Source organism: Lolium rigidum, chromosome 5, assembly GCF_022539505.1.
Source record: "Lolium rigidum isolate FL_2022 chromosome 5, APGP_CSIRO_Lrig_0.1, whole genome shotgun sequence".
Taxonomy (NCBI): domain Eukaryota; kingdom Viridiplantae; phylum Streptophyta; class Magnoliopsida; order Poales; family Poaceae; genus Lolium; species Lolium rigidum.
Genome location: NC_061512.1, coordinates 233,178,378 through 233,200,359, shown reverse-complemented (window position 1 = coordinate 233,200,359; position 21,982 = coordinate 233,178,378). Strand labels below are relative to the sequence as shown.

Sequence of the window (21,982 nt, the reverse complement as noted above, 5' to 3'; positions counted from 1 at the left end):
GCTATCAACAATGGAGGAAAGTACGACCAAAATAAAGTGGGAGGGAGGAGCAAGACGTGCTGGTTGGATTAGACAAGAATGAAAAGGGTGGTGGGGTGCTGGTAGGAGAGGGGAAAGCTGCCTAAAAGCCCGAGATCTACTTCGCACATTCTGTGGCGGCCAATATGCGCCACAGAAAGTTGAACTTCTGTCGTACTGTCAGGGGTGGGCCCCACAAGGAATTATGTGGCGCATACACCAACATGCGCCATATAATTGTGACTTTCTGTGGCACGTGTGGGCACATGCGGCACAAAATTTCCTTCGCCCATGTGTGGATCCCACGTGGGCCCCACGGAGTTTCTGTGGCGCATCCCACTACATGTGCCACCACAATTCTGTGGCCCATCAATATTTCATGCGCCACATAAATTGGGAAATTCCGTGGAGCATATTAGTCTATGCGCGACATAAATATTTTTGTAGAGCACGCACTTTTAGGTGCGCCACAGAATACATTCCTACCTATAATGATTTTTCTAGTAGTGAAAATTCTATGGATATATCATTTGAAATTATATTTAGTGATGTATCTAATGATACTGATTTTGTATTTTGCATGTTAATGATTGTTTATAAAAACTTGACCAGACTTCGTATTGTTTGACTTTTAAAAATGATATATGTCTTATTCATTACAACGAGGTAATATATCTACGTAGGCAATTGTCCTACACTCCTACATGCCAGAATCAAGAGTCAACCGAGCTAATGTACGTCTTTGTGAATGTAATGTAATATAATGATATTTTCATGTACTGGGAATGTATGAAGCCCGAGAACAGTTTTATATCCTACATTGCATTTATTTTGTCAATATGTAAACTTTTGGCTAAATCATGGCACATTGATATGACTTATGCCGGATTCTCAAATCCATACATGGGAGGGATCAATGTGTCATGTGTGTCTTAGGTGCTTGGTGTTTGCTTTTCTCGAATTGCTTGCAGGTTGAGACATATCTCTTTTAAACCACTTTCCGCCTTTTATAAAATCAGGGTGTGCTATTGACATACTCTTAGAAAAACCATGAGAACTTGCATCAAAGAGACTTCGACATTCAAAAAGCTAAAAAATTGTAATAGTAAGATGTTTGAGTGGTCGCACATACTCCTCCAAAACATAGAGTAACGCTGTACTTAGGGAAGTCTCCAGGTAATTCAATCCTACAAATCAAACGACATTCGTATAAAAAATACTTTTAAATTTCTTTGAAATGAAGGAGCCCTTAACATATGAGACTAAACTGGCCGAGGGGATCTCCGTATCTCCATGGATCTTCATCGACGGTTATTTCTTCTCCTTCGTGGTGGTTTTGTTGATCCGTTCCGCAATTTTTCCTCCGCAACCAACAACGTCAGGTTGATTCAGAAAGGAGTGATAGCAGCGGCGCGTCGTCGACACGGTCTGGAGATTGAAGACGAAAGACATCTTAAAAATTTCTTTGTAATTTTTATTTTTGTTGGGGTGCTTTTTTATGTCCATTTGTTGTTCCGAACAACCGAACCCGACGCACTGGTGGACCCTAGTACAAGCTCGGCTCGCGCGCCTCGTCACATAAACTTCCCCCAAATTGGAGCGACGCCCCCAAATTCGCAGCAAATCGGCGAGGCGCACCGCCTCTGATTCTCTCTCTCTCTATAAACTTTTTTCCATTATCGTTTTTCCCCACTTGGCCCCTTCCCCGTGTCTCGGCTTCGAAGCCCACTACGCCGTTTCCGTCTCGTGTCTCGCGCGCTCACCATCGCCGCCGCCGCCACCGGAACCCTACGAGACACCCCCGGCCACCCGGCCGCCGATCGCGGTCCCCGCCGCCGCACGCGGCGATGGGGGCGGCGCAGCGGGGCCTGCTGCTCGACCGGTGGCGCCGGATTCAGGAGGACGAGGAGGCGTACGAGGACGGCGAGCCGTCCGCGGCCAATCGCCGCCGCCTCAACCAGGCCAAGGAGGAGTGGTACAGCTCCTGAATACTCCCTCCTTCCCCTCCACCTATCCCCTTCTCCGCCCTCGCTCCGCTTCACGAACGAATCGCACGGGTTCGGTGCTGCTGGCCTAGGTTCAGGGTACCGCCGATTGGACAGACGAGCAATGCCGCAATGCTTGCTTGCGCGAATGGGGGTTAGGGTTGCCTAGCTGCATGCTGGTAGGCCTCGGATTTTTTTTTTGGTTGCTTGGTGGTTGGTTTAATCAAGGCGAGTAGAGTTGGCTACAGTATAGTACCCCCTCTCCGTACGACCATTTTTTGACATGTAGGTGGGTTGAGATACTGTGAGTTACGTCTGCAGGCTTTAGCTAGGGTTCATTGACTATGCCAGTACGAGCATTGATGCTGTGGGATTCGTGCTTTGGAAATCCCATTGGTACTGTTTCTGGTTGATAGGAATTGGGAACTTTGGACTTTGCGAAGCACATTGTTCAGTATGCCTGTGTCTGGAACTGACTTGCAATGGAACACCGACAATATTGTGCGAATTTGTTCATTTCCCTGCAACATGCCTTATTTCGGGAGTCAAGGGTGTCTCATTTATTTTACTAACTAGTTGATGATACTCTTCATAATTTAGTTTCTCTGATGATCTGAACAGAATCTGATTTCAGTTGTCGATCACCTGCAGGTTTTCACATTGTTTCGATTTTCTGGAAAGTTTGCCGAAAGAAGAGCACATCTGGTGCGGACATGCTGATATTATGGGACCATTTTTAGAAATGTTCCATGGTTACTTTGATGAGCAGGAAAACTCACTTGTTAGAACAGTATGGTCACGGCTTTCTCAAGAACTGGGCACGTGCACACACTGTGTATGTGAGCACCACCAGGCACAGGAATCTCTTGATTCTGAATGTGGGTCTGGTAGTGTCGACCCCCTTCAGAAAGTGTTACGGCATCTTGATGAAGACAGGATTACAAAGCATCTTGAACAGATCAATGCAATGATTCAGCTTAAGGAATATGACCCTTCCTGTCATGGTGCAGAAGTTGTTTGCATAATGTTTGAAGTATGTTCCGTCTACGCGATACTTTTTTATTTCTTTCCTTATGCAACATTACATTACCGATTTCCCTGTGAAACTGAAACTTCTATCGTGGGGCTATTCATTTTTGACAAATATCAGCATGAAGTATGATTTATAGCCAGACACCTGTTACACCAATATTAGAGGACATCCACCCATACTAGTATTATTCACTAATGTCTTCCTCCCTAGGATAATATCTTTCTCCTAGGAGATATAGAAGATGCACATCAAAAGTGCATTTCATCAAATGCTCTTAGTGGCATGCCATGCCATACAAATGGTTGTTTTTATCCACCAATATAACATCTATCCAGCTGAGCATATTTATGATTAGTAGGAACTTTGAAATCCACCGAGTTCATGTCCATTCCATGAATTAGTCAAAACTTCACCCACAATATCAGGCCATGCCTATTTGGGTCGACCTGTAACTGTGCACCTAATTTTTTCGTTTTCTTTAGGAAGTTCTGCACTTACCAAAGCAAGCTGATATTTTATATGCAAAGTGATCAAAGTAAATATCTGATGAGTCATATTTCATTTTCAACAGCCATATAGGTTTCAAGGTCTTAAGTTTCATGGCGACCACCATAAACTGTTTTTTAAATCTATTTACAGGTTATGATGTATCCTGTTCTTTTAGATGACCAATCATTGGCTAATCAGTTCCAGATATTCATTGAAACAATTGATGAATCATATGAAGTGAGCCTTTCAACTAATCAGCAATATCCTGTAAGTTACCTCTTTCTGTTTGTAAATGCTCATAACACTACTTGTAATGTCTTAGTCACGTGACTACTTGGTCCTCCAGAGATAGATAAAGAACTATCATTCAAAATAATGAATAATCAAGTAGTGCAGGAGGATTCTGTCTATCACCAGTTAATTTTAGTTTATTGCTGAAAATATAGTATCTCACTACATGTTTAAACTTACAAATCTAGGGTGTTTATGCATTACTTTTCTTCAAAAGTTGTAAAGCTCGAGCAATTGGGCTTCGCTTAGCCCGATCCATGGGAAAACTAAGGTAATTTACCTTCCACTTTCCTGTTCATTTTGAATCACTTAAGTTACAAACTGTGCAATGTACGGTTTAACTAAGCAAAGTAATAGACTGTATGGAGAGCTATCAAGCCTGTGGTTGACAATCCTTTTTGGCTTTGTCATAGTTAATAAACCTTACACTTATAGTCTTGAAATCTGTATCCCTCAAGTGGTACCAGCCATCCCTATATGAATATTGTAACATGCCAAAACATATCTACTTGTAATGTATTGGCCATATTAAGGTGAGTATATTGTACAAGTTCCTTTGTTGATACATATCTTCTATATACTGTCTAAACTCGAATTCTATTCTAAAAAGTGCTGGTTACCTAACGGGCTAACAGTAAAACTAAGCTACATGAAACTAATCTCCTCGTTTCATGTTAATTGTATATTCTTAGCTCGTCAGAATATTTAAGACAAATGGTAGAGGCGTAGAGCGACCAAATGTTGTTTTTTCAAGATATCTTGGTACGACCATATGTATTATATATAATGTATTAGATGATATATCATTAGATTTCGAGCTGTCTTCTGTTCTCCAAAATCCCAAATTTGGACGTACACTTTTCCGCGTTAACACTAAAAAAAATCACATCCATTTGACCATTCCTACTTTCATCTCAGTTGCTCAAGTCTTCAACAGCCTAGCAAGTTTAATTCTATTAATCTAATTAAGATTCGTTTGATGAAATCGGTAGTAGGACTCCTCACCAGCTTAACTCTACACGAGTAGTGGGCTTTCAGCAAGTGCTCTAATTATTCTTTCAGGATAAGCATATTGGGTTTGGTATAACCCTGTCCAGTTTCAGTAAAATAATAACTGTAAACTATCACATTTAATTGTTTAATTGATCATTTGCAGGAAAGCGGTTGACTTGGAACCATTGCAACCCTTGCTGCAAAAATATATCGAGTTCTTGGATGTTGAAGCTCTTCCATCTACTTCAGAATCTTCAAGACCTAGGGTGCAGCTCAAAAGGGCTGATGTATGGCTTGGATTTAAATCATTGTATGTAAGTTTAACACATGAATTGCATGACTTCTTATGTTTTCATATATCAGAGACATCACACCTATTAATATGATGCCTGTCTTTGCAGCCTTGGGTTTCTTGAGGCGCCTGCTTTTGAAGATGGAATCTTGGAGAAATACCCTATCTTCCTGAATATTGTGCTTAACAATGTCAGTGATGACGGATCTGATCTATCATGTGCTGTTAGTTGTCTCAAAGCATCTTTTGAAATGCTTGGTGAGTGTGATCATTGAGTTTCTGATGTCCTATGAGTATGATTAGCTTTCATATATGCATACTTACACACTCTTTGTTTTAGGCTGCAAACTTTGGTTGAGAACAACACTATCACCTAGTGTTATGCGGAACACATTATTGGGTCAGTGTTTTCACACTCGAGTTGAGAAAAGTCACAAAGAAATATTCGATCTCTTCCTCCCATTTCTTCAGGCATGTCTGCTTCCCTTTTTCTATGAAGCGACCCTCTCATCTTCCAAATCTTAATGAGCTATGGAAGTTAATTCCTATGTGCTATGCAGTCCCTTGAAGCGCTACAAGATGGTGAACATGAAAAGCAACGGAGGAACATACTGTATTTTCTTCTTCATCAAGTAACTCGGAGTAGTAACTTCAGCGCTCTGATGAGAAAAAATGCTACCAAGGTTAGGTTATTTTGGTGTCTCTTTACCTTTTTAGTTATTCAAAATTCCATGTAAACGCTCTCTCAAACTTATCTTCATGTATCCCCAAATTATTTTGCTGGCTATCAAGTATAGCCTGCTTGAGAGTTTTGGCTATTCGTGATATTGTATTTGTTTTAAACTTGTAGTACTAATCTGTAAAAATGGAACAAACAGCTAGATAATTCATCCTTTTCTTTTGGAAGACCTAGAGTGAGTGATTTTGGATACAAGTGAAGTATGATTTACAGCTGGTCATATTTGTGACTGAGCCTGTTGGGTCCATGGAATTCACCACATTTTGTAGAATTCACTGCATTCGGTAGTGAAGCAGGTGGTCAAAAGGATCATTAGAAGTGTCTTTGTAGCCTTTTTTATTTTATTTTTGATGGGCTTAGTGACCCCTACCCCATCCACCATTGGAAGAACTATTCCACATGAACTAGATATGACATGTTTGCTTAGAATCCTAGCGACAAACCATTTTCAGTAGTTCTACAATTGCTGGATCAGATTGGCATTCAATTGAGGCCAAGTGATAATCCAGGAAATGTGCTTAGATTTATATTTGGAAGCTAAGGAGTGCACATATCTTAAACAATATTCCTGCTAGTATTACATCTTGGTTGCACCATCTAGAAAAGTGATTCATATTCAATCTCTTAGACTTAAGGAGTCTGCAACACTCCTCAATGGTGCTCATCACTTGCATGTATTTTCTTTGTACATCCACTGTCCCTTCACCTTATATGCACTGTCTTATCTTCTTATAATATTACCCCCTCTTGCAAAATGTAAGAGACAGTCTTTTGACCAACAATTAGACTGATGAAATGTGGATTTATGTGAAAACCATATAATCAGACTTGCGTTCAGAAGCATTTTCCGATGACATCACTTTTGTATCACATAATTTGCATTAGATTGGTCTAATTGCTGGTCGAACATAAACCTTGGGATGTGTTCGTGCCTCACATTATACTGTCAGGGCCTTCCCTACAGTTTTCCCCTCAAAACAGTTCTACAATTTCTTGTGTCATGGTAAACTGATAGTTGTAGGAGCCATCTAAGTCGTTTTCAAATTTCTGCAGGCCATGCTACCTATGCTGGCAAGTTTACTGTTTTCTAAATTGATTTAGTGCTTCTTAGTTGTGGTTCGCTGAGTTAATTGTAGATAATGTGTACATGCTATACATAGTACCAGAATGCGTGCCGTTTATTTTGTAAACTTTGTAATTAAATCAATCTCCATTTACATGAGATCTTCATACAAATTCATGCACGATTTTTGGAATGTATTTTTGAGATTACCAGCTATACATTCTAACATAGAAGAAAACGCTGCTTTCAGTGCCTAGAACAAATCATAGTAGAAACAACGTCGATTGATGTTAGAATAGGCCACCAAATAGAACATAGAGCTTTTAGGCTATGCATTTACAGCTGTACACATATTTTTGGGATTCTGAGAAATGGTGATGCCATGCTGCTACAGGATTTTGATATAATACCCTTATAGGCTTATAGTGTTTAGCTGTTAGCTGTAACATCAATAGCCATATGAAAAGAAAATCAAGCCAATAACTACATTTCTTAACAGTTCTGAATTTCATTGATTGGGCGTAATTTTGGTTATTGTTAGTGCAACACTATTGATACCTTTGCCTATTTCTGTCCAGATTGCTCTTCTTATTGTGCAAAGAGGCTACACAATGAGCCCTCCTTGCCCAGCCTCGGAATGCGCCCATATGTGGTAATGACCAAATGTTGTTTATCTTGACAATATTACACTCATTAGCAAGGATTAAGAGTCGCTTGACTAGCCAAGATTAGTTGCTTGACTAGTCTATGAGTCAGTACCTGTGTTCCAACCAAAAACGTCGACTAGTCATGACTAGTCCATGAGTCGGTATCCTTGCTCATTAGAGTACTTATTATGAGGTTGAGGGCGTGATACCATGTATAAGAGTTCACCTTAATTGTTGCTATAGAACTAGAATATTTTGTAAGTATATGTGCATATATGCCTCTGCTATGCACCGGTTGTTTATAGAATTTCTTGTGCTTTGAAGTATGTTTCTGCTGTGCTGAGTATTCTATTCATATATTGTTCTATCATAGCTAACCTTGGTTCTAACATATCATGTACTGATGGCAGTTAAGCTTATAAAATCTTTCCTACATCTGCGGTCTGCCAAATCTCAAATAAATAGCAGAATGCCCACACATTGTAACTTGTTACAGACTAAAAGCAATTGTACCACATGTTCAAAAATATCATATTTGTGCCCATATCAATCCACCCATACCTGTACTTATCCAAATCGTTTGGCAGAGTCGTGACGCCTGAAGGTGAGCACACGATCGCCACCAGTATGCATTGAAGATTATTATTATTAATCAATAGTTAAAGACAGTGAACTTGCTGGCGATTCCTACAAACATGAATGTAATGCTAGTCTGGAAAAGCTCTTCTCTAATTTAGCCTCAGATACCACAAATTTGTCAAAACTCTCTTAGTTCCTGTTTGGGTTTGGGGTAATATTTATGCAGGCCTCGGTATTTAGGTCAAAACCCAATTAAATACCAAAGACCACACAAAAATTGCCCCCAATCCGAACAGGGCCTAGATGGATAACTACCCCAATCTCCTAGACTTCACTCTCAGCACTACTGTTGCCAAGTGAATGACGCTCTCTGTCTTCCAGGATCTGTGACTGGTCAGATTAAACTGGTGCCTTAAGTTCTAGACTGATGTGGATGGCTTCTTTGCCTGTTGGCTATAGATTGCATGGTTGCACTGTATTTTGGTCTTAACAAATTTTTTTTCACGGACTACCGTTAAGCTGGTCCTTAAATTTTTTAATTGGTTCTGTTGGACATGACATTTAATATGTTAGCAGAATTCAGAACCATGGAATTTTACTTGCTGGTAAAAAATTGGTCTGAAATTGTGTGCAGTTCCTCAATGTCATTGCTCTCTCTAATTAATAAAATAGGAGAAGTATCACTAGCTTATTTCTAGCAGGCTGCTTCTGATTTCTGCTCTTTATTTACCTATTTTAAGGTCAGTTTTATTTTTCCATTTGTTGCCTCTGATCTTCATTTTTTTTGAACAGGGGACCATCTTTGATATGTTCATTGAAGGATACATCCTTGCATAGTTCTCTGCGGCAACCTGCATTTGATCTCATCAATATTCTCATAGTTTCTGACGCTTCTGCCTTGATTTCCTTCAAACTGAAGTATGAGTCCACCTCAAAGGGTGATGCAAGAAGCTCTGTCATATTCATCGACGATGATGATGAATTGCCTTTTGTTGATGATACTGTGGAAAAGGAGTATGGTTGTTGGAATGATTTCAGTGTCCTGAACAAGTTGACGTTCCAGGGATGCAAGGATTGGACATGTGTCCCTTTATTATGGTATCTTGTGATGGTTCAGTTGGAACCCTCTAAACTGCCTATAGCTTTTTCGAAAGCAGTGTTTTGGGCTCTATCTCATATTTCTGTTTTAGAGCCCGGGTTAGCTATGGAGTCCTCAGTGCCTGTGAATGATTGGTTATCGTCCCATGCTGGAGAAATCTCTTCAACATTTTCATGGCAAGTTCCAAATGGTGCTGATGATGGTGGTGGTGGGAAGGATTGCATCAATACTCTCAAGGTGTCAAAATTTGGTACCCTGCTAATGAGAATATTTAAAAGGTTCGTTCTGTTTGATTGTTCACTGTTTCATCCCTTGCGATCTGAGTTTGTGTTCTTGAACTATGTCAAGATCTTGCCATGCCATATCTTTACTGATTGCAAAACTTAAGTCCAAAATTTCTCCTGTATATCATACTTACATGAAATTAATATCTTATAGATTTGCAATTCATGTCATCATGCAAATTGAGCAATGTGGTCTTCAAAAGCAATGGACATGGGAACCAATGATGTCAGAAAGCTTGATTTTGGCACTAGTAGATCACAATGATGTATGAGTATTTCCATTGTCTTTCATCCTATCCCTACACATAAGCATTTACCATTAGTGTATTACTCATCACTGTAATTGATGTAGAGTGTACGGCAAGCTGGGAGGGCTGTCATGGAACATGTATCCCAAGCTCGGGGTTTGACCTCTGGACTTCAATTTCTGTGCTCGAGTGCATCTTCACTGTCTGCTGTTTTCGTGGGTTTAAGATATGCAGTGCAACTGGTAAGGTTTTTATTTCATTATGTTATTTGTTAGTCACTGGAATTAGTTCATATTTTGCATGGTTGCTTCCTGGCTGTTCCTGGCTTTTAGTAGCTATTGATTAAATTTCAAATTTGTATTGAATATTATGAGTTGCCACACGGTAGCTATCTGATTATCAACTATAAACAGCATATATTCTAAAAACCTAATATTTTTCTGTAAACGACTGCGTAGATTTGTATGCATATTTCATATTTATGGTTCTCATACGCATCATCTTTGATATTTTTTTCTTGAATGATGCCCCTAAGTGCACCATTTTGTATTAGAAGAATAAACTGCAAGATAGCACCACAATTACAATGCCACCAGCGGTGATGTCAACAAAAAAAGACGACCAAAGAAAGACTTACAACTCAACAGCAACCATACCAAAGAGCATGCCAAAGTTGAATAAGCGACCATTGTTGTCCTCACCAAGACCACCCTCACTCTCACCAAGGAACTGACATCGAAGCGCTGGCTAGTTAAGACCTAGAATAGTAAACACACAAATGCAGGCATAGAGTTCAGCCATCCACCACAAATGCTCGCCATCAGCTACAACACCATAGCTCAATGTGAGCTCTTACCATGACCATGATGACTGCATGAGTATCACAGGGGCGATAGCCACCAGCACGAAAGGACCTAGGAGAAGTCTGTACTGCTAGTAGGACCACACTTAAGAGGATGAAGTAGCTCAGCCTGCTCACGGCACCTCCGTCCTTGACGTTCGGTCTGTTCAACCTGACCCACGGCGCGCGCCCAAACAGCACAACAAGGACTTCACGAAGCACTTTAAAGGAGGCCGAGCATAGGGTAGGTGGTCGCTTCATGATGGCTGGCCAGCACCCCTATACCATGTCCACAACTCCATGTCCGTCTGGGCCAACCTCTAATCATACCCCTAAGGAGAGGCGGGGAGATTCGGAAGCAGACCTAGCCCTAGGTAGATGAGAAACAGGAAGGATCGACTGGATATGGGCAGGAGACGTTGTGTAGAACGTTCTTTTAACGAAGCCATCATGCCTCCCGAAAGCCAACAACACATAGGGAGAGAGCAAACACCAGCACCTTGTGGCCTCCAGGACACCAAAGCTGGATTACCGACCTAGTCCCAAGCCACCAAGAAGGGGGTGTGGATCCAAGGGGAATCTGACCTTGGCAGCTATGGAGAGGCAGGCTGGCAAGAGTCACAAGCTTCCATGCAGGGGATGGGAGCCACCATTTCCAGTTGCCGATGAATATGAGACTGAGAGATGATAAGCTGATCTCTAGAACAATAGACAGGTGGGGAGGCTGTGGTGGGAGGCCCCGCCAGCGGCACTGCGGATTGGGGCGCTGTGGTTGAGGATCTTTTACATAGTTCCGTCGGCTTTTGAATCGCCCAAAGGAGCGGCTCAGGAGACCCGAGGAAACTCCAGTCAGATCTTTGCTAATTTGAATAGTTTGATCAAATAGTTCAGGAAGGGATGTCATTGTAGTACAGATCTCTGTAAAAACTGGAAATTGGTAACTAGCTTTTGTGCTCCAACTCGTCATGGCTGTCAAAAGTCAAAACAGCAGCCAACTTCAGATGCACACATCCATATGGCCGCCATTTACAAGAACAAAGTCTTGCAAGACACGGCAAAGGGATCACATGGTGTGGGTTATGGAACATAATGTCGCGCTACAATATATTCACAAAACCTGTACCTTTTTCCCATGCCAAAACCTGTATTCTAGTATCAGATGTCCCCAAAGTGTCCCTGTATTCTAGTATCTCTTATCCTTAATTTGCAGAAGACCGTTTCTTGCTGGACCAAAAGATGAGGCAGTTCTGGGCACTTCTACAGAATACTTAATTTTTCCCTACTTATAAGTTGGTGGTTGTCCGTACACTCCTTTTCTAGCCTTTTTTGTTTTGTCTCAGCCTGACAAGTTGGATCATGCAAACCTGCGAGCATGACAGGAAGCTACTGATGAACGAAAGCTTCAGAGTGAATTAGTATGACATAGAACTTGAGTAAACTACTAGTGAAATACAAATATTTACTTTTGAATTTAAAATAATCTGAATTATATGAACATTTGAAATCCCATGGAAATTTGGCGTCATCTTTTACATTTTCTTCTAATACAAAACGACACACATTTAGGTGCGTGTTCGAGAAAAAGCTTGGAAAAGAAATCTGTAGAAGTAATGGTGATTGGTGAATACTGTGGCAGGAAACCGAACTCTTAGTTTGAAGTACATGCTAACATTTACTTGATGTTTTAAAGTGTCTTAATTTTTCAAAGTTCTGAAGGGATATAGTTTTTCATTTTTGATGATTGAGGGAACATGTTAACTTTTCTCTTAAGCCGTTCACTCTATTCTCTCGATATTTTCTGTCATAATTGAAAATAGTCACGATATGCCTTCTTTGGAATTCCAGGTTCAAAGGCAGTCACTTTTGGCAGATTTTCATAGTCTACATCACTTGTTTTTTGTCATATGTAAATTAGTAAAGGAGGATATTGCTCAACAGCCTTCAGTTCAACAGCCAGCAAAACCTTCTGAAGGTGGTTTCTTGCGTCAACCATTTTCAAATTTACCAGTAACCCCATCAGTACATGCTGTAGACATTATTTCCTGGGAGAAATTCAGCACTTTGCTTTCTGTAACTCTCTGGCCTTTTATTTCCACTTGCCTGAGAAAGGGAGAAGAGCTAATAAATACCAAACAATGTCAGGTACATCTGTACTGCTGTAATTTCTTTCAGCATCAGTAGTCGTATCTTTGTTTCTTCCCACTTCATATCTGCAGTTTTGTTTCAGATATCCTGCGTTCGAGTGCTTGAGTTGCTTCCCCTAGTCTATGAGAGAGTCAATTCATATTGCACTCAACCATTCAGTATGACGACAATGGTTCCCGACCCTAATGACATAACATGGCTTTTTCACTTGATTAACTGGGGGAAATCATCTCTGCTTGTGATCAGCAGACACTGGAAACAGTGCATGCTATCTTTGTTTAAAATACTAAAGGATTCACATAGTGGCACCATTCAACGCTACATTGAAGATCTTAGTGATATCGTTTCACATGGTTAGTACTTCAATTTTTTAATTGAATTCTGCACATATTTTAGAAGTTCCACAAAATGATTGCTAATAACTTATATATCTTCCTTTCAGATGTAATTGATATGGATGATCTTAGAGGGAGAATTTCAAATCTTAATCTTGCGGTGTTCAAGGCTCCCACAGAAGCTGAAAGGAGGGTTGCAATCAGTCTACAAACCCCCACTAATTCTAGTGCTAGTATCCCTTCTCTGATTGGTCACACAGATTTCAAGAGACATACTGGCCGTGACAATCTTGAGGTCATGAAGCCCTCTCATGGGTCAGACGTTGAACACATAATTGTCCTTTCAGACAGCGAAGACAATTTGCCTACAAGTGATGTGATTGGTGAGGAGGTTTTATCGTCAGTAAAGGAGAATGACAGATTCACGGCTTCAGAACTGTTGAAAAATCCTTCTGAACAAAGAATGCCATTTGAAGATAGACATGTGTCTTCAAAACATCAGATACATAGTGATATTAGTGCCTCCTCTAGACCTGTATTGATGGAAAACAGAAGCACACTTGCTGCCTCAAAAGGGTTAGGTGGAACAAAGATGCCAAATGTTCCAGTCAATACAAATAATGCTTCCCTTTTACCAAATAAGAAATCATCTGTTAGTGCCACTTCTCAACCATCGCGTCCGAATCCCTCATCGAGTACATGCAAGTTTAAGTCAATTTTCAGAGATATATCTGATGATGAAGATGACCCCTTGGAGCATGCGCTTGATAATTACAGAAGGCCACAAATTCGTGTAACAAAGTCTACCATAGTACTTCCTAAAAGGCAAGTAGTTCAACTTCAGTTACCTGCGGAAAGGAGACAGGCGTATGGCAGACCGGATACTAATATTCGACGATTTAACCCTCCTAAATTGGACAGCTGGTTTAAGAATATCTTGGAAATGGATTACTTTGCTGTTGTTGGGCTATCATCTTCTGAGATAAAGAAACCTGCTTTAAAAGAAATACCTGTATGCTTTGATTCACAAGCTCAGTATGTTGAGATTTTCCAGCCACTTGTTATAGAGGAGTTCAAAGCTCAGTTGCAGAATGCTTATGTAGAAACCCCTGCTGAAGATATGACATGCGGTTCTATATCTATACTCTCAGTTGAAAGAGTTGATGAATTTCTTGTTGTTCGTGGCCGTGCTGAGAACACAGCATCTGTCAAATCTAAAGGGTGTACAGAGAATGATTTGATACTGCTTACCAAGGATCCATTGAAAAGCACGGGACAGCAGGTGCATGTGCTTGGAAAGGTACTACTGTTGCCCATGATGCTCCAGTGATCTCATAATCTAACTCTGTAAGTCTTGCCTAATGTATTTACTGTTTTCAGGTGGATCGGCGTGAGTTTGATAAAAACAAGGCATTAATTATTGTAATAAAGTTCTTTCTCTCTAATGATAATCCACGTCTAAATAAAGTGAGACGCGTTCTTGTTGAAAGAAGTAAATGGTTCTTGAATCGGGTTATGAGCATGACTCCTCAAATCCGAGAGTTCAGCGCTCTCTCATCATTAAGTGATATCCCAGTGCTTCCAGTAATTTTGAATCCTGTTTCACGTGCTGCAACCAATCATGAATGTGGAAAAGTGTACCTGGACAAACTTACACGCCCTATGCAGAAAGTATTGAAGTCATCATACAATGAAAGCCAGCTCCAAGCTGTAAGTATTGCCATTGGATCAACAGGCTCTAAAACAAAATGTGATCTGTCTCTTATTCAGGGCCCTCCAGGTTTGTTCTTCCTGATCCTGATCTTTGTCCTTATATTGTAGCAAGTCTAGTCACCAGAACAAATGAAATGAAATTTTATGCTTGTGTTCCCTGCAGGTACGGGTAAAACCAAAACCATTGTCGCGATAGTGAGTGCATTGCTTTCTGTACATGCCGACAACTCTTACAACTTACCAAGAAATGAATCCCTAGCTAGTGCTGAGTTTACCAAGCCAAGAACAAAGATTAGTCAAACTGCTGCAATAGCTAGAGCTTGGCAGGATGCTGCCCTTGCTAAACAACAGATAAATGATTCGCAGAGAGAAAACCCTAGGATAGAACGGCTCTCAAAAGGAAGCCTTTCAAGAGGAAGGGCTCTAGTATGTGCGCAGTCAAATGCGGCAGTTGATGAACTTTTGTCAAGACTTAGTGATGGATTGTATGATGCTGAAGGAAAGCTGTATAGGCCATATATAGTGAGGGTCGGTAATGCAAAGACAGTTCATTCTAATTCAATCCCTTACTTTATTGACACACTTGTTGAGCAAAGGTTGTCAGATGAGTTAATGGCCAAGAATGAAGCCAACATTTCATCTGATGCCGAATCGTCTGGCTCACTTAGGGCTAGATTGGAGAAGGTTGTAGACAAAATTAGATATTATGAGTCAAGGCGAAAACTAGTTGAGGGTGATGAAACAGAAAACTGCTCTTCTGTGCCCGATGAAGATGAGGCGGATGAAGTTTCTGACGAAGCAATTGGTGCAAAGCTCAATATCTTATATACACAGAAAAGGGCAGTTTCGGCAGAACTTGCCACTGCACATGCACGTGAAAAAAAATAGCTGATGAAAACAAGTCTCTTAAGCACAAGGTAAGGAAGTCAATTCTCGGAGAAGCAGAAATTGTTGTGACAACACTCAGTGGGTGCGGAGGTGATATTTATGGAGTTTGCTCGGAAACTGCTTCAGCTAAAAGATATGGGAATTTCTCTGAGCAAGCTTTGTTTGATGTTGTTGTTATTGATGAAGCTGCACAGGTATGGTCTCACTCTCAGTACTAACTGTTCTATTTGAAATCAAGCTAATTTTGTATTTCATTTTTATTTGCTGAACTAAGCTTTGGTTTACTCCTCTACAGGCTCTTGAGCCTGCAACTTTGATTCCACTTCAGTTACTCAAGTCGAAAGGAACCAAGTGCATAATGGTAGCGTGCTCTCTTTTAATATATCTGATTACACAATATTTTTGAGCAACACCTCGAAGCAACATTTTGGTGCTAGCTCGTATACAGTATACTTAGTAATGTCTCTTTTGAAGGTTGGTGACCCAAAGCAGCTACCTGCTACTGTGATGTCTGGATTGGCTAGCAAGTTTCTTTATGAGTGCAGCATGTTTGAACGCCTTCAAAGAGCTGGTTACCCAGTTATTATGCTCACTAAACAGGTTAGCATAAGTCATGCATATGCTGTCTCTAATCTTTTGGCAGTTGGTTTGGTTGTTCAAAGGAAACTGTAGAAAGTGACAGTGGAGTTAAAGATGTTAAAATTTAAAATTCAATCATAATCTGTTCAAATTTGTTTATATGTTATTTGGATCTTTAGCATTTTGGTTCTCAGAACTTCAGGATTACTTCTGCTATTGAGATTCATAACTTCAGTATTTTGTCTCACTGGCACTGAAGTAGACCATGTTATTAGTTCCCTGAAGGTTCCTTATTGATCGATATGGCAAACTATGTTGTACTTCCTGAATTTTATTTTTTTGTTTCCCATCATTTTATTAGTTTTATGGGATAACAATGGTCTGTTTCCAGTTATGTAATTATACGAGAATGGTAGCAAGCTTATTAACATGATTACAAGTAACAATTTCTGTGGGTTTTCTGCAATATGTACTGCCTAATGGATTAGTAGATTTGCATGCTAGAAGAGCTCTGAACTGTGTAGGCTGTATGCTAATTTCTCCTTATTTATTTTTGTTGTGTGCAGTACCGGATGCACCCTGACATTAGCAGATTCCCATCCTTGCATTTCTATGAAAATAAATTGCTCGATGGTGCTCAAAAGGCTGAAAAATCTGCTCCGTTCCATAATCACAGTTGTCTTGGTCCATACATGTTCTTTGATATTACTGATGGTCGTGAGCGTGGTGGAACAAACGCTGCTGCACAATCACTCTGTAATCAGTTTGAAGCTGATGCAGCTCTTGAAATACTGTCATATTTAAAGAACAGGTAAGAGTATTATCTTTACTTTCACCACCTACTTTAGTGATCTTATTTTGCAGGTATCTGATCCTTTGTACTTGCTTTGTGAAGGTATCCAGCAGAATTCTCCTGTAGAAAGATAGGGATCATAACTCCATACAGGAGTCAACTCTCCTTGCTGCGTTCGAGGTTCACTTCTTTCTTTGGGCCTGAGATTGTTGCTGAGATGGAAATCAATACCGTGGATGGATTTCAAGGTCGGGAAGTTGACATCTTGCTGTTGTCAACTGTTAGAGCGTCCAACTCCTCAGGTGATAGACATCACACTGGTGAAGCTCGTAGCATTGGGTTTGTTGCAGATGTTAGGCGTATGAATGTTGCGCTAACACGTGCCAGATTCTCTCTATGGATAGTTGGAAATGCAAGAACATTGCAGACCAATTCACATTGGGCTTCCTTAATACAGAATGCTAAAGAACGGAATATGTTCATCTCAGTTCAGAGGCCCTATGGTCTGATCTTTGACAAAGTCCACGGTACCACTCATAGCTACCATAATAGTCACCTTCAGCAGCAGAAGGAAAATGAAAAGGCTGGTACAGCAAACTCACAGGCATTCCATGCACAACAACGTAAAGAACATGTGGGACATGCTGACAGGACTACAGAAAAGGAAGGTAAATATTTACGCGAGGATCATTCAAAACGAGCATCACGCTGGGATCGAAAGAATCCTAAAGCTCAAAACTCCACCATGCGAAAATCCAGCCAAGATAATGAACCGGCAATGCAGAGTGAAGATATGAAAGCTACAAAGGGTTCATTGAAACAAGATAGTGGTCAGGACTCAGTGATGAGAAAGCAAGGAGTAGAAAAGAAGTCGCTTGCTAAAAGGTTGGCAGCAGAGGATCCTCATGATGGTTCTGATGTCAGATGGCAAAGGGAATCACATAAGCATGTTAAGGAGACTGTTGGTATGGAAACTGATAAGGCCTTATTTAAGCAAGGTGCACCTGAGAATTCCAAGGTGAAAGTACATAATAAAGACAAAAAGATCATCAACCAAAGCAGTGATATGGGAACCATCAAGGGTTCATCAAAACATGATTCCAACTTTAAATCAGTGGCCAAGAAGGATGGTGATTCTCCATCAGCACACCAGGATATGCAGAAGTTGATACAAAAGGCTAAAGGAACAAGGAAGTTTTATGAAAAACCAAGACTCGGTAATTCAAATCAAGAGAATTCCTTGGTTAAACATGATACACTTTCGGAATTAGCGAGTAAGAACAGTGGTACCTGTCCACCAACAATCCCTGATATGAAAAAAATGACTACTAAGGTCAAAGGGACAAGGAAGTTTACGGAGCAACCAAGAGCTGGGAACTCTAATCAAGTTGACCCCTCAGTTACATCACATTTTGATGAAGCAGGTAGCCATATACGGGATCTTACAAAAAGCCAAGCTCCGAACCTCACTGTAACTAGTCAAAATCATCAAATTGCTGCAAGGAAGCGTCAAAGGGAGGATGTTGAATCTTTACTTTCTTCAGCTCTTATATCATCAAATAAGCCTTCCTCAAAGTGTCCTAAGAAGAAACAAAAATGAGACCATGTAGCAAAGGCAAGTTCTTACCGCCTTTTGTTTTCCATAACAAAAAACACAACAGTGGTTATTTTCTTGCAAGTACATACTACTTTAATCTAGAAGGGTATCCATCAACGTATTCTGTGCTGTATAAATAGTTCAAAACTACATCACCTGTAGCAACACTAGCTTTGCAAGCTCCTGCTTAGTTGGATATTGATTACGTGCTGGGTCCACTAACCTTCAGGCCTCAGTATGTCACACTGTCACATAATGGCTATTAAGGCTTTCTTAATAGTTTAATTGCTTACGCATTGGCTTTCTGGCAACGGTCTGTACCTCTGCGTTAGTGTGACATAAACCCTGAACGTCTGATACTGGCTTGAATACTGAAGATTGAATCATGATTTTGTGTACATACTTAAAAAGAACATTATTTTTGGTTGCATTCATGTAAACCCTGTGCAGTGTATGCATAGTAGTCTAGGGTGATGTACATTAATTGAAGGCTTGAGTGATCTTATAGACTGTTGCAGTTTAGTTAGTCTTAAAATCTTGTTCCTTTGTTTTGTCGGTGTATAGGAGTTTTTCATAATGACAGTGCCAATAGATGTTTCTAGTTCTGTTCGGCATAACATATTTGCACTCCCATCATCTATTGTGTACAGTCATGATTGTGTATAGTCAGATCCTCATTTTACTATAATAGAGATGTTATACTAGATGCTATTGACTTTTACTGAAGCTAATATTGTTAACCGTACAGGTGGCAGCAGACAGTTTTTTCTGCCCAACATATCCTTGGCAGCTTTTAACATGCTGATTGGCTGATCTCATGAATAGTATATGCTATTGACTGTTGTGATGTGCTGCAAAGCAGTAGCGATACTTGAACTGCTTCGTCTCCAAATTAAGCGACACATCAACTGATTTTGCGAGATAGGAACTACTGTGACATAGGTAGATATTTTGGATCTTCTTCCCTGACCATCGATTTGGATACAGGAAGTTGAAGGACCGTCTAGGAGGTGATCAGATTATTTTGGTATAGCTTTGAAGATACTACTCGTAGAAGTGCAAATTGATTTTGCCCTGTAAATATTTGTACAATGACAGAACTACATGGGTTGGTGTCCTTAGAAATGATCCAAGAAATGAAATGGGTATCACGTGTCTTGCATAGTGACCAGCTTGGAATCCCATCATCATTTTGTAGTGTTCGGTTGGCTAGCATAGCGTGGCGTCCGTAGGCAGAGAATACTTAGTACTAGCCACTTGATGGCTATATGAACCTGCCATCATCTTTAGTCACTTATATGCAAAAACTTACTTTTTACGACCTTCTCTCAATCTCTTTATTCACATATATTGTACTCGTATTTGCTTAGGAGCACGTGTAAAGGTGGTCCCATGCACGAGAGCTTACTATGCTCACTTTTCCACGTCTGTCCTACGAATCTCATGGAAACTATCAGACTACGAAGTCAAAAAATACAACTACAAGTCTACAACTGAGCAAGACTTCTCATCTCATGGAACAAACCACCCTTACTGAGTATAAAATGACTGGATCCAGCATGAGAAAAAAGATACTCCACAAAGAAGAAACGGCAAGGACAATCGAACGTCCACAAAAACGGCACAGGAAACGGTTATTATTCAAGCATGCGTACGTACAGTACACTGAGGGTTGATAGGAAATCTGAATTATTGTCATCAGAACGTACGACGTGGGATGAAGACGACGACTGCTAAAACAACGTAGCAACCACATATAACCTTTTTTTTTAATCAGCAGCATGTGCTGCAACACGCCCAATTATATATCGAGCAGGTGTTGCAGTTGCATTTGGGATACTGGCACTTGAAGATATACAGGAGTCGGCGTGCTGCGCCTTGGTTGCCCGCCGTTGCTGCTGCTTGTGTGGCCATCAGCAGGGCCACCACGACTGCCAGAGCGCAGAAAATAACCATCGTGTTCTTCTTCACAAGCTCCACGCCGCCGGCAGCCATCGCTTCAGCTGGCTGCATACACACAAGATATATATGAACACCATGCATGGCTTAGGGAGATACTATGAACTAACAATGACACGAAGCTGTAGGATATGTTGCCCTCAAAACGTATGATAAAAGACGAGCAGCAATGCCTTACCAATCAGACTTAACTAGCGCAACTGATCGATGATTGGGGGTAGCTCTCCTTTGCTGCTGGTGAAATAAGAAGAAGGGAGGGCTCTTATTTATAGAAGACCGATGGAGGCGAAAACCATTGGCCGGAAAACCAGTCCACGATATCTGCTGTATAGATGCACGCACCGGACACTGGATCCAATCCATAGTGCGTTTGTTAGCCTGATAATTCCATGGCATCCGACGTGTTCCTCGTGTGAATGAGACTCGAGCCGCAGGACCTGCAGTCGCGCGCCTAGTACCGACATAACACATTTTGTGTGTATCCAATCGTAGTACCATCAACTTGGCCTTGGATCTCATATTCTCGTTCGTAAAACAGAGCGAGATGTACGCCTAGTCACCACCTACACATCGGACCACCTTTTCCTATTATTATAGGGTACCCATAGTCTCCTCACCCAATCAACAAAATTACAAGATCCATGTTTAGTTTCCGGTTCAATGGGACTACTCTCTCTGTCTTGAATTACTTGTCACAAATTTATCTAAATATGCATCTATCTAGACACATTTTTATCTAGACACATTTTTGTGTATAGATTTCCCAAGATCATGCATCACAAATCCAAAGCCACCACTCAACATCTACAAACCTGACAATAGGTGAAGAACATACCATCAGGGTCTTATGCCCTACAAACACAAACTACGACCTACCAACTAATTACCGAGGGCATCAGCGAGTCCCCTATGGCGAAAACAAAGGCACACAAGCGGTCTAGCACACTCTCGACGAGCACCTCATGCATCCTCTTTAGAAGCCGCCACCGTCATCTACCGCTGGTCCATCTTTAGAGCAAAGATCAACATAGCATTTTCTAGTCCTGCCTTGGACGCCGCCATGGTGCCAGAGAACACCCCCACCGTGCACGAGTCCATCACACCGTGTCCGTCACCGAGGCCCCGTGCTACGCCACCAAGACTCATCATCGTCGACGTGGTAGATGCTTACCACTCCACCTCTTGCCTCCACCATCCAGCTGCCCAAACAATATGGTATAAACAGGTTCAAGGAAACCGTGTCGGCATGGTGGAATCATCCAAGGAGATCGACTAAACCCATTAAGAAGGTGCACATCTCTCGGCTAGCCAATGCTCTCAAAATTTTGAGGAGCAGGCGCATAGATAGACAAAGATTTTTTAAAGATTCAAC

General features: G+C 40.9%; 2 protein-coding genes across 2 annotated transcripts; one reads left to right on the top strand and one right to left on the bottom strand.

The window, feature by feature from the left end:
- The first annotated feature begins 1,890 nt into the window (after positions 1 to 1,890).
- On the top strand, positions 1,891 to 19,815 carry LOC124653210. Its single transcript, XM_047192277.1, is given in 23 exon segments — positions 1,891 to 1,993; positions 2,655 to 3,036; positions 3,676 to 3,792; positions 4,005 to 4,087; positions 4,973 to 5,119; positions 5,211 to 5,359; positions 5,442 to 5,572; positions 5,662 to 5,784; positions 7,482 to 7,555; positions 8,922 to 9,506; positions 9,667 to 9,778; positions 9,865 to 10,002; positions 12,447 to 12,743; positions 12,829 to 13,099; positions 13,189 to 14,381; positions 14,462 to 14,861; positions 14,958 to 15,677; positions 15,680 to 15,876; positions 15,978 to 16,043; positions 16,157 to 16,282; positions 16,828 to 17,072; positions 17,157 to 18,669; positions 19,400 to 19,815. Coding segments are annotated over 21 exon segments (6,981 nt in total). The 5' UTR covers positions 1,891 to 1,993; positions 2,655 to 2,727; the 3' UTR covers positions 18,655 to 18,669; positions 19,400 to 19,815.
- A 475-nt stretch (positions 19,816 to 20,290) lies between these two features.
- LOC124651835 lies at positions 20,291 to 20,655 on the bottom strand. Its single transcript, XM_047190867.1, has one exon. The coding sequence runs from the start codon at positions 20,644 to 20,646 to the stop codon at positions 20,425 to 20,427; it is 222 nt and encodes a 73-aa protein (XP_047046823.1). The 5' UTR covers positions 20,647 to 20,655; the 3' UTR covers positions 20,291 to 20,424.
- Positions 20,656 to 21,982: the final 1,327 nt, after the last annotated feature.

Coding starts and splice junctions, on each gene's coding strand:
- LOC124651835 (XM_047190867.1), bottom strand. CDS start 20,646: ATGGCTGCCGGCGGCGTGGAGCTTGTGAAGAAGAACACGATGGTTATT.